This window comes from Megalops cyprinoides, chromosome 24, assembly GCF_013368585.1.
Source record: "Megalops cyprinoides isolate fMegCyp1 chromosome 24, fMegCyp1.pri, whole genome shotgun sequence".
Taxonomy (NCBI): Eukaryota; Metazoa; Chordata; class Actinopteri; order Elopiformes; family Megalopidae; genus Megalops; species Megalops cyprinoides.
The window spans coordinates 20,637,819-20,648,143 of record NC_050606.1 but is presented as its reverse complement, the minus strand read 5'-3'; the positions used below and the strand labels follow the sequence as shown (position 1 = coordinate 20,648,143).

The window sequence follows — 10,325 nt, the reverse complement described above, 5'->3', positions numbered from 1 at the left end:
TATGTATTTGATTTCATTTTTAAATGATGAGATTGGCATTGGCATATAGTAATCAATGGTCGTAATAAGAACAGTGGTCATACATATTTAAAGTAGGCGATCTTTTTTGAAATCACGCAGACCAAAAGGTACGATTCACTTTAAGGTTAATGTACCTGTAACTAACAAAATAAAAAAATGAATGAAATGTTATGTGTTCAGTCAAGGCACGTGTAAGTTTGTAGTTTTCAGTGGAGTGTTGCCATATATAATCAAATGAACGTCCATTAGTATCACTGCAACGAATGCAAGCAACTCTGGACTAGCAAGAGAATTTCATGTAAATTATGAGATTGAAACGCATGTTTTTCCCTGGCAATACGATGTGTAGCGCAGAGAATATCTAGCCCAGTAGTCTACTTTAGTCGTGAAATATAATTAACCTGCCACACATGCTTATCTATGTGCCCTTATAATTTAACATACCTGGTAATTTTATCTGTGTGCACGTGCTGCTCAATGACGTAACTATTGATGAATATCTTGATTTTTCAAATGAGGTATTTTGGGCTGTGCCATACTGAAAAGACGTTGTCTGTTGACAGAAAACAGTGACTAATATAAACGACCACACAAACAGGCACAAAATAAACACCAGCCTCAAAATTGTGGCTGTCACTTCGGCTCGAGTTTTGGTGGTCCTTTAGAACGCTTCTTCACGGTCGCCCAAGAACGGAATCAAAGAATATACTACCTTCTTCCGATTCGTTCATTTGTACACTATTTTAGTCTCTATTATTTTCGTTTACACGATAAAACAGCAGCAAGCAGCGTTGAACAACTGTTTATCCTTTGTCAGATAAAAGAAAGGACTAAATGTTTCAATTTCCTTGCTTGCTCACTCACTGTAAAGATTTTAACTTATTATATATATATATATATATATATATATATATATATATATATATATATATATATATATATATATAATAAGTTAAAATCTTTACAGTGAGTGAGCAAGCAAGGAAATGTTATATTACATGTTATATATATAAATGTACATTTTTTACTTTCGTAAAAATATTTTTTTCTTTTACAAAGAATATCCAACCCTTTCGTTTAAACGAGTTGGTGTGTTAGTTTTAAGCCACTGAAATACACAGGGTTTTCTTTCTTTTTTGACGAAGCAAAGTTCGTTCGAAAATATGCGGCGTTTTATTGCTGCGGTGTTTATTTTGGTGATCAGTTATTTTTCATCCAAATTCGTCAGGTGAAAGACTGCGAGTTTACATTAAACAACGAGTGACCTTAAAATTCTCACGTCCCATTTAAAGGGCATTTCCAGTTCTGCAACTGCTGATGGGGTTTATTTTTACTCATAAAAAGTACCAACAAAGTTTTGCTGAGTACCGAGAATACAAACAAGAATTTCCTCTTACAAGAAGCTGGATCTGACAGCCTCTAAATATATCTCTAAATATATTTCATGCAAACATCGTCAAGAAATGATATTACAAGAAGAGTTCTTTGTTTGGATAACGATTTAACGACTATTCGTGCGCTTTAACGAACATTCATTATCTGAAGTTCTGTACGTCTACACAATATTCGTGTTTTGTGCATTTTGTGGGCTACTTACACGGCAGAGCGCGCGAAGGACGTTGGATGCACGCAATTGCGGTTAGTCTAGGTCAGAGTCATGGACGAGGTGAATGGAATTGTAAGGTCCTTGACTTCAGTACGACTGATCAGATCGACTACAAGCCCAGCCTCCTCTCTTACATAAACACAACATCCCTTACCTGTCGTCATTACGTGCTTCTTGGCCCTGGTGAGCGCACTGTGTCCGCAGGGGCGCATCCGAAAGGTGGATTACCTGTGAGCAAATAAGAGAAAACAAGGGCGGTCAGTTTGGAACTTGTTCCCTGCAGGTATTGCATCCGAGTCAAGCGTTCGATTAAGTATCGATTAAGACTGAGTAGTTTCTCTCGTATTTTCTAATTTAATCCTCAACCCACCCAAGCTCCACGTGCAAGGCTAGTGGAGTTCCAGGCTGACGGGTAGCCATCCCACTTTCGCGATCCGTTGGCACGTTTCGATATCGCGTAATTGCTGAAAGACCCTCTTCCGTCCATTTTTGCGACATGTCAAAGTCAGCCGATCTGTTTGACGAGTCTGACTGCGTCTGCTCGATTGGGATGAAATTAACATGGGACATCAACGACCCAAAGCTGCCACAGGTAAAGACAACTGCCATCTCCTTGGTCGGTGGATAACTGAATAATGTTTTTTTTTTGTCCAAATAGTGGAATTAATGTCTCAGACTAACACTTGGAACATGTGCATTATTATTAGACACCTATACGTTGTTCCACAGTAATATTTCAAGACGATTTAACTTTCCATTGTTGATCAGAGAGGGGTGACTAACCAATAGCACTCTCCTTTATTGAAGTTAATCTACTGATATAGCCTTTCATTGAGCAGTTAAAGTGTTGAATCAGCAAAACTTCATCTAATTACATGAAAAATGATCAATTATATGCAACATTAGATTGCATCTGATACTTCTTTCTATTGTCCCATTTAAATTAATGACGATTTATTCGTTGTATTAGGTTATAATTCTGCCTGTCTTTTCATTTAAATGTACAACTGGTGCCCTTTGGATACATTTCAAACAGTTTGGATATATCTAAAATTAATGCAAAAAACAATGCGTCATTTGCAACATACTACGCTTTACAGCGTTGTGCGCAATAAGGGACAAATCGACATTAATGACGATCTTTGACAGGACATCAAACAGTTCGACGCATTCCAGGAATGGACCGATGGCTATGTTCGGTACATCTACAACAACGAGGACAAGAACGCTCAACGGCACCTTAGCGGCTGGGCGATGAGGAATACGAATAACCACAACTGCCAGATTCTAAAGAAGTCGTGCCTTGGTGTGGTAGTTTGCAGCAGGGACTGCACACTACCCGACGGCAGCAAAATACAACTCAGACCCGCTATCTGCGACAAAGCTCGCCAAAAGCAGCAAAGTGAGTATGTCAATATAGAATGGTTACACACTACCCAATATGATTTATTTTGGGCGAATATTCACTGGCGACCATGTTAAGGGGATCCTATTATCCTCGGATTATCTCATAATGCCCCCTCTTAAAATATCAACAAAAAACCTTCATTTTGATTTAAATTGATTGGATAATTCCTGCTGAGTGTCGGTTTTCCATATAGAAATATTATTTAGTAACAATGATTCTTGAATATGCTCAAACAGGGATGCGCTGCGTCTATTCCCGTCTGACATTTATATGACATTGACATAATATGAATCTACCTCCATCCACACATAGCAAGTCTAGCATTCCTCTACAGTTGAATATAAATCTATGGAAAATTTATGTCAAAGCACCCCTCTGCACATCAAGAAAGTCAAGTGTTTTATTATGTCAACAGAGTGAGTGAATCCTAATTTCTAACTAACGTGTCTAAGGGCTTTCGAAACCACCCGGATGACAGGCGAGCTCCTTAACCGCACTGCCGCCATGGGAACTGCATGTATTATTCCCGATTTAAATTGTAATTCCAGATTACAGTTTCAATGGTTACAACTCAGTCGTTTCGGCATTAGCTGCCACCGTCAGCGAGCTCGTTGGAAAGGCGGGAATGCGCCCTCTGAAGTTACTTAGCACAAGAGCTCACTCGTTTGGAGTGTGATCCTTCACCTCGCCAGTTATGGTGTGTGTTTTCGTATTACTTCAGAATTCTCACACATTAGCCTCCCATTTGCCCTTAGCTTCGACCAAAATAGACATTTACATATATCGTTTTACTTATTTCCTGCAACTGCCAGATTTGACATGCTTTGTGACAAGAAAAATAACCGTTGAAGTCAAAGGACAAGTTATACAGCAGGAGAATTGAATAACCCCTCTTGGTTAGTGTTTCTGTTTCTTCAGTTAAGGACTGCTGACATACACGTATTCATAGTGTAGGCCTAACAGCTATTAAAATCAATGATATATTTTATTATTTATACTGAATAATAAAAAATAGTCCATTTGATTAAGCAAAAGTTACGAATAGAAGTTAAGTCAATCAATCAAAGTTTCATTTAAATTCATCAAATGTCTCAGAGTGCTTCATGAAGCGAATGTAATAGATAATCGCTTGGAAAGAAGAGCAGTGATGTTTTGGCAATCACTTCGAACGGTCGCAGCAGAAGCAATGAATGCGATAAAACTGTTTGATTTCAAACAGAAGGATGTCGTATTGGAGCACCTCGCGGATATCTCGTGTATAATTTATTTGCTTGTGAAGTGATAATCAAAAAAAAAAAATCCATAATTTAAGATTAAGTTCTCGTATATCCCTGAATGATAACCAGAGATAGAAAATTAAAGCAAATATGAAGTCTTTAGGTCGTAGAATTAAGCTACGATGAACAGAAACTAGGACAGATAAAATTCATAGTATTTATAGCAACCATTAACGGCTGATGCAAAGGAAACAGGCACACGCTCGTATACCGACCGCAGATTTTTTTTTTGGGTAAAAAATCGAAACGGAGTGAATCACTTGAATTTATATTTATCATTTATAAATATAATTTATATATATGTAACTTATAATATATCTTGTACCAATCTATTGCAGTTCTGAGGAAATAAGCAAAAATATACAAATATAACAAAAACACTTCGATTAGAGCATTCCTTTAAATTTGTTCTTTCCAGGTATGATATGAGATGACCTGAAATACGACAGCTAAAGCAAAAGCAAAAGGAAGCACAGAACTTAGACTGTTTCAACCTAACTCTGGTATCTCTTGTAACGAGAGACCTCAGCGAATCCTTGTGAAGAATGGTGTTTAATGACGCTCTTTAGATTTATATGTTTGCTGTGGTATGCACAGTACAATGTTAAGAAATACCGATAATGATAATTCTTCAAAATGTCGGGTGCAATGATATGATTACGTGATTGCAATGACAACAGATTCATAAGGCTGAGTGGTGGCCTACTTCAGAGCTGGGCTAGTAACCAGAAGGTTGCAGATTCAATCCCACTGCTGTTATAATCTTGACTATAGTGTTTTATAATTGTTTAAATTGATAAAATGTAAAACATGAGCAATGTAATTTGTTCTTAGTATGGGTAGTAATAACAGAAGAGCAATAATACAGCAGTAACAGACCCTAATAGACCATAATGAGAACACCTCTATATTGAAAACAGAAACATGTGGAACTGAGGAAAAAGGTGTAAGCACACTGTATAGAGCTATGATAAAACAGATGACAGCAGCAGCAATGTAATGTAGTGGAGAGGTTTGTGGCCAACAGGTTACTGGTTTGATTCCCATCAGGCACTGTTATACTCTTGGTTACAGTATGTAACCTGTACGTACTGTGTAGATATGTACAGTAAATGGATAATCTGTACCATAGCTATGTAATTTGCTCTGGATGAGAGTATATGCTAAGCAGAAAATGTGGTGTAAATGTAATGGACGACAATTCTGAATATAAAGATTTAAAGATGTATGTCTTAATAATCTGCACCTAATTTCAGAAAAACAAAAATGCCTGGCTGTAAATAATAACAGGAAACTTAATAACAAATTTAAGCAAACTTTGTTTTCGAAATGTTTTATATTTTTAAAAGTTTATATTGTACATGACTTCAAATCTACATCAAAACTGGGTTTTATTCTATGGATTTTTATTATGCATAGCATATCCTGTGAAAATCTATATTTATATTTACATTCATTTGGTAGACGCTTACAAGAATATCCTTTCAACCCCCCATATACTTTTTAATTTTTTGAGTTAAACTGACCACACGTGTCTGTAGGCATCAAATGTTAAATATATTTAACATAAGCAAAGCAGTTTTCAGATGTTTGAGAGGCAGGTAAACACTTCGATCCTTGTGTCTTCCAGAGAAGTTCTGCCCCAGCTGTAACTCCCCCTTGGAGCTGGTGCCCTGCAGAGGACACAGTGGCTACCCTGTCACCAATTTCTGGAGGATGGATGGAAGAGCCATATTTTTCCAGGTATGCAAATTCACCATCACTCTATCACTCATAGGTAGATTGGAAAAATATCTGTCATTAAGGACAGGCATTAAAGGCAAGCTAAATTTGGTTGTTAAAGCCACGGTTCCATTAATCCAATTTAACTGGAAGTCTGTTATACCAGCAGGCCAGAGGTTCTTCCACAATAATGCTGGTCAAACCCAGATGTAGTAGCTGGTTGGCCCCGAGCCCAGTGAAGTGGAATCAGGCATGTTTAGTCCTGTAAAGCACCATACCAAGGAAGTGTCTTTAAAAATGTTATGTTACTGTGGAATAACATATGCACATGCATTGGGATTTCATTCTCTGCACATAAAGCTGGTGAAAGAGCATCCTCATTTAAATGCACATTTGACATAGGAAGTGTTTGTGTACCCCATGTTTAAGGGGTACTGCAATGGTGCAGTTGTAGCGATGTTATAGGGTAACTAACCGAGTAGTGCTAACCAAGGCTCCTTCAGCTGAAATGCAAACTGCCATATTTGGTTGTGTTACAATGGCACATGTGGAGGTTTAGTAATAAAAACATGGCTCTAGTGATCTGACTGATTTAGAGAAAAATATGTTACATTCTTAAGACAGACACAAGATAATTAAACAATGCTTTTTGTTCATGTTATGTCATAGCATGGTTGATGTACATACGTAGGCTGAGGTAATGAGACATTTCCAAAATCAGGATGTTAGCCACAGAATTTTCATCCACGTTTTCCTCCAAATTTACAGTCACTGCCAACATTTTACATTATTTCTTTCAGTGATTAAGTCAAAATCTACATTTTTACATAAATAATCTCTAGTAGAATAGCAAAACACAGTATGTAATAGCCCTGATTGGTGGCTTCCTTATGGAAAAATGATGGATTTTTGGAAAAAATGGTTTGCTTTTTAATGACAGATTGAATTATATGAAGTATTGAAATCATCAGGTATAAAGACAATTATATATAATATGCATAATGTGTAATATGCCTTATATACCAGTGTATTGTAATTCCAAGTAAACAAGTAAGCTGTTACATTTTAAAGAAGTGTTTCAGCTTGGAATATAATAAAAGAAAGCTTCAGTTCGAGCACTGGTTTAAATTTGTTCTTAACAGGTCGTGATATGAAAGCAACAAAAGCAATGATAGAATTTAAGGAGTTTTTGACCCAACACTGGTACCTCCTGTAACCTAACTGGATGATTGACTTTACGCCGCGTTTGTTTATGGGCGGACTTTGTGCAGTCGAAGGGAGTCCATGACCACCCCAGGCCAGAGAGCAAATCGGAGACAGAGGCCAGGAGGAGCGCAGTGAAAAGAAGGATGTCCTCGCCCCACTTTGCTCCGAAAAAGAGGCAGATGGAATCGGAGGTAATAAAGAGACAAACAGCAATGACTACATGTTCAGAGTGCTTTTCAGGCCACCAGTTCAAAGTGCTTTACAGGACAGAGTGAGAATAAAACAATATATAGATGGAACTGCCATTGAAGATAGAGTGACAATATCTAATGCACGCATTTCAAGCACTATGTTTCAAAGTTTTCTTCTATAATTTTCTTTATATTAGTTTAATGGCTCCATCGAAGGCTAAAAATGGACACTAAAAATATAAGACACATTTACATACTGTAGATAACACAATGAAATGACAAAGATAATGAAAGAAGAGAGGTGATACATGTGACATTTGACAGCTAAAAACCATTTTGATACATCTCCACAACATCCCAGTGGCACTGCAAGAGTGCTGTGTATTCATGCAGGAAAATGGTGCCAGGTCACGCAGAGGAAGCATAGTGAACAGGAACCGACATGGTCCCTAACATGTTTGAGACCATGCTGTCCAATGCATCACACATACAACACACAGAAGGAGAAAAATGACAAAAATAACAAAAATGTAAAAACTATATTAACAAAAAATAACACACCAAAGCAGCCAGAGTGGAACAAAAAGTCTGACTCCAGCCACTCACACACCTGTTAATTGGCCTTCAGTCTTGCAGCTCATTAACCAATGGCTAGTCCTATCACACACAGTCACTCAGGCACTGCCAGTTAACCTGCTTCCAATGCAATTGACACAAACTCAATTACTGATGAAGTTGTAGGTGGGAATTAACACAGGCTCCCGAGACAAATTATATTAAAGTAGTCACAATTAAGTGATTAATTCAGCAGTTTTGGGTACAGGTGGAGACTCTCCTTCATCTTGTTTTTAACAGGCTGGGAGGTATCACGATCCAGGCGGCCCCTTTCCCAACCTGCACCCCCTTTCCTGCATGGAGAGCGCAGACCGCTACGGCCTGCTCCCTGACCCCAGCTTCCCCATCACACAGCACTACCCCTCCTACCAGGCTACGGAGGCCTACAAGTTCAGCTACGACCCTCCCGGTGCCGAGCCCATCGGCGCGCTTCAGAAGAACACCAACCACCGGTTGTACGTGCCGAGGCCACCCTGCAGCTACGACTTCGCCGTGCCGAGCTACCTGGGCTCAGGGTCGTATGCGAGCCTCTACAAGGATCCTGGCAGCCCACCAACACCGGACGCCGACCCAGGAAAGGCATGTGCTGCGCCGGCCGGGCCACAGCCCGGGTCCCTGAGCACTCACAGCCGTGGGTACGAGACCCCCAGCAAGCACCAGGGCTGGAAGCAGGTTTTAGGCAAAGTGGGACATGGGGAGCAGGCTGACTACACCCAGGGTCCCTCCAGCTCGGGGCACCACTACTGCAACGGCGACTACCTGTGCAGGTACCCCGGGTCTTCGCCAGGCGCTGCCGCCGCCGCCGCCTCCCCTGCTCTCCAGACCATCATCACCACCACCACCAAGGTCTCGTACCAGCCCTGCAAACCCTCCATGGTCAAGTACACCGAGGGCCCGTTCGACGGCAAGAGCACCTCCAGCTGCAGCTCCCTGCTGGAGGCCGGCCCCCCTGCCGGTTACCACGGCGTCAAGGTCCCCGAGGACTCCGGCGTCATCAAGTCGGCCCTCGGGCACCAGCCGGAAGCGCTGCCCCCCAAAACGGAGCGGACGGAGGGCCTCGACGCCTACCGGTACGGGGGCTATCCGCCATTTAGCTACCCGGAGCGAATTGTGCACCCCTTCAAATACGAAGGAGGCGAATACTGAGGCATGCGCCCTTAAATCCGAGAGGCCTTAAAGGCTACAGGTGAGGTGCATTCATAAATTGCTGCAAAAGAAATGACTTTTCTGCTGTTGAAACAGGCATTGGTGCGTCATAACAAGTAACAGAATATGGGTAGTTGTAACTGCTCCATCATCCTGCATTGCACATCTGTCCTCAACTTTGGAAAGACAAAACTAAGCCACAAATGCTTCTTTCATTACCTACACGTTGTGAGTTTGGTACTCACAGATACGCCGAATCATGTAACAAAAGGACAGCATGTAAACTATTATTGATTAAATCTGGCTCAGCATTTGTCAGTGTATAGTCATTTTGTAAATATGTCTTATTTATATGCTTGAACTGGAATTATTTTATTTTAGATTAGGCAAAAATAATGAACCATGGATTGACTGAGTAGGCCTTTTTCAACAACACAATGTTCTTATGTGTGAGATAAGTGCCTTTATTTTATTACGCTACACAGCACTGAAATACGTGTTAGTATGTATGCCTTATGCTGTTTCACTGTCTGGTAGCTGTGTTTTATGAAAAAGACAAACATAAAAGGATACTTGACTATGAATTTCAGTGTGTCATTTTGTAAGTTAAAAAAACAGGAAAGGTAAGTTGTAGATGAATAATAACGTAAACACTGGAACAACAATAAATTCAAAGAAACATTTTATTGAAAAAAAGGTTCAAGTCCAGAAACAGAATTTATTCTGACTATAATTGTAGGCTAACCACTGTACAAGTCTGACATAAGCACTGTGTTGTGCTGAAAAATCTTACTCTGAAGTAAATATATTAAATAATGAACTATTTGATTAGGTTCCAGTGTATTCATACGCATTTTCACGCGAGCTCATCCATATCCATATTCTAACTTAACATTCAAAACGGAAAAAAATACTTGCAGAACGGTTTTGTGATTTAACAGACAGTAGGTTATAATGTTACGTTTTGTAAGCAGGAAAGTAGATAATCCAATATGCCACGTGCTATATGCAAACTTTCAAGCGGTTTTTTTTTACCAATGTATTTATTTTGATCCTGTTTTTCAAACGTCAATGACAACACAAGCTGCGAAGCGGTACCAATACTTGCTGTCGGATGTCAAGCTTGCCCGATC

At 39.7% G+C, this 10,325-nt stretch overlaps 1 protein-coding gene across 1 annotated transcript; it reads left to right on the top strand.

The window, feature by feature from the left end:
- The first annotated feature begins 1,786 nt into the window (after positions 1-1,786).
- On the top strand, positions 1,787-9,782 carry LOC118771205 (chorion-specific transcription factor GCMb-like). The gene is made up of 5 exons (XM_036519125.1): positions 1,787-2,219; positions 2,777-3,029; positions 5,943-6,055; positions 7,306-7,431; positions 8,287-9,782. Exons 1-5 carry the CDS (start codon positions 2,124-2,126, stop codon positions 9,190-9,192), a joined length of 1,494 nt encoding a protein of 497 aa, XP_036375018.1. The 5' UTR covers positions 1,787-2,123; the 3' UTR covers positions 9,193-9,782.
- The last annotated feature ends 543 nt before the right edge of the window (positions 9,783-10,325 follow it).

Excerpts from the sequence above, each read along its gene's own strand:
- LOC118771205 (XM_036519125.1), top strand. The coding sequence starts at position 2,124 with ATGTCAAAGTCAGCCGATCTGTTTGACGAGTCTGACTGCGTCTGCTCG. Across the intron at positions 3,030-5,942 it reads AGCTCGCCAAAAGCAGCAAA|AGAAGTTCTGCCCCAGCTGT; the intron begins GTGAGTATGTCA and ends TGTGTCTTCCAG. Across the intron at positions 6,056-7,305 it reads GAAGAGCCATATTTTTCCAG|TCGAAGGGAGTCCATGACCA; the intron begins GTATGCAAATTC and ends GACTTTGTGCAG.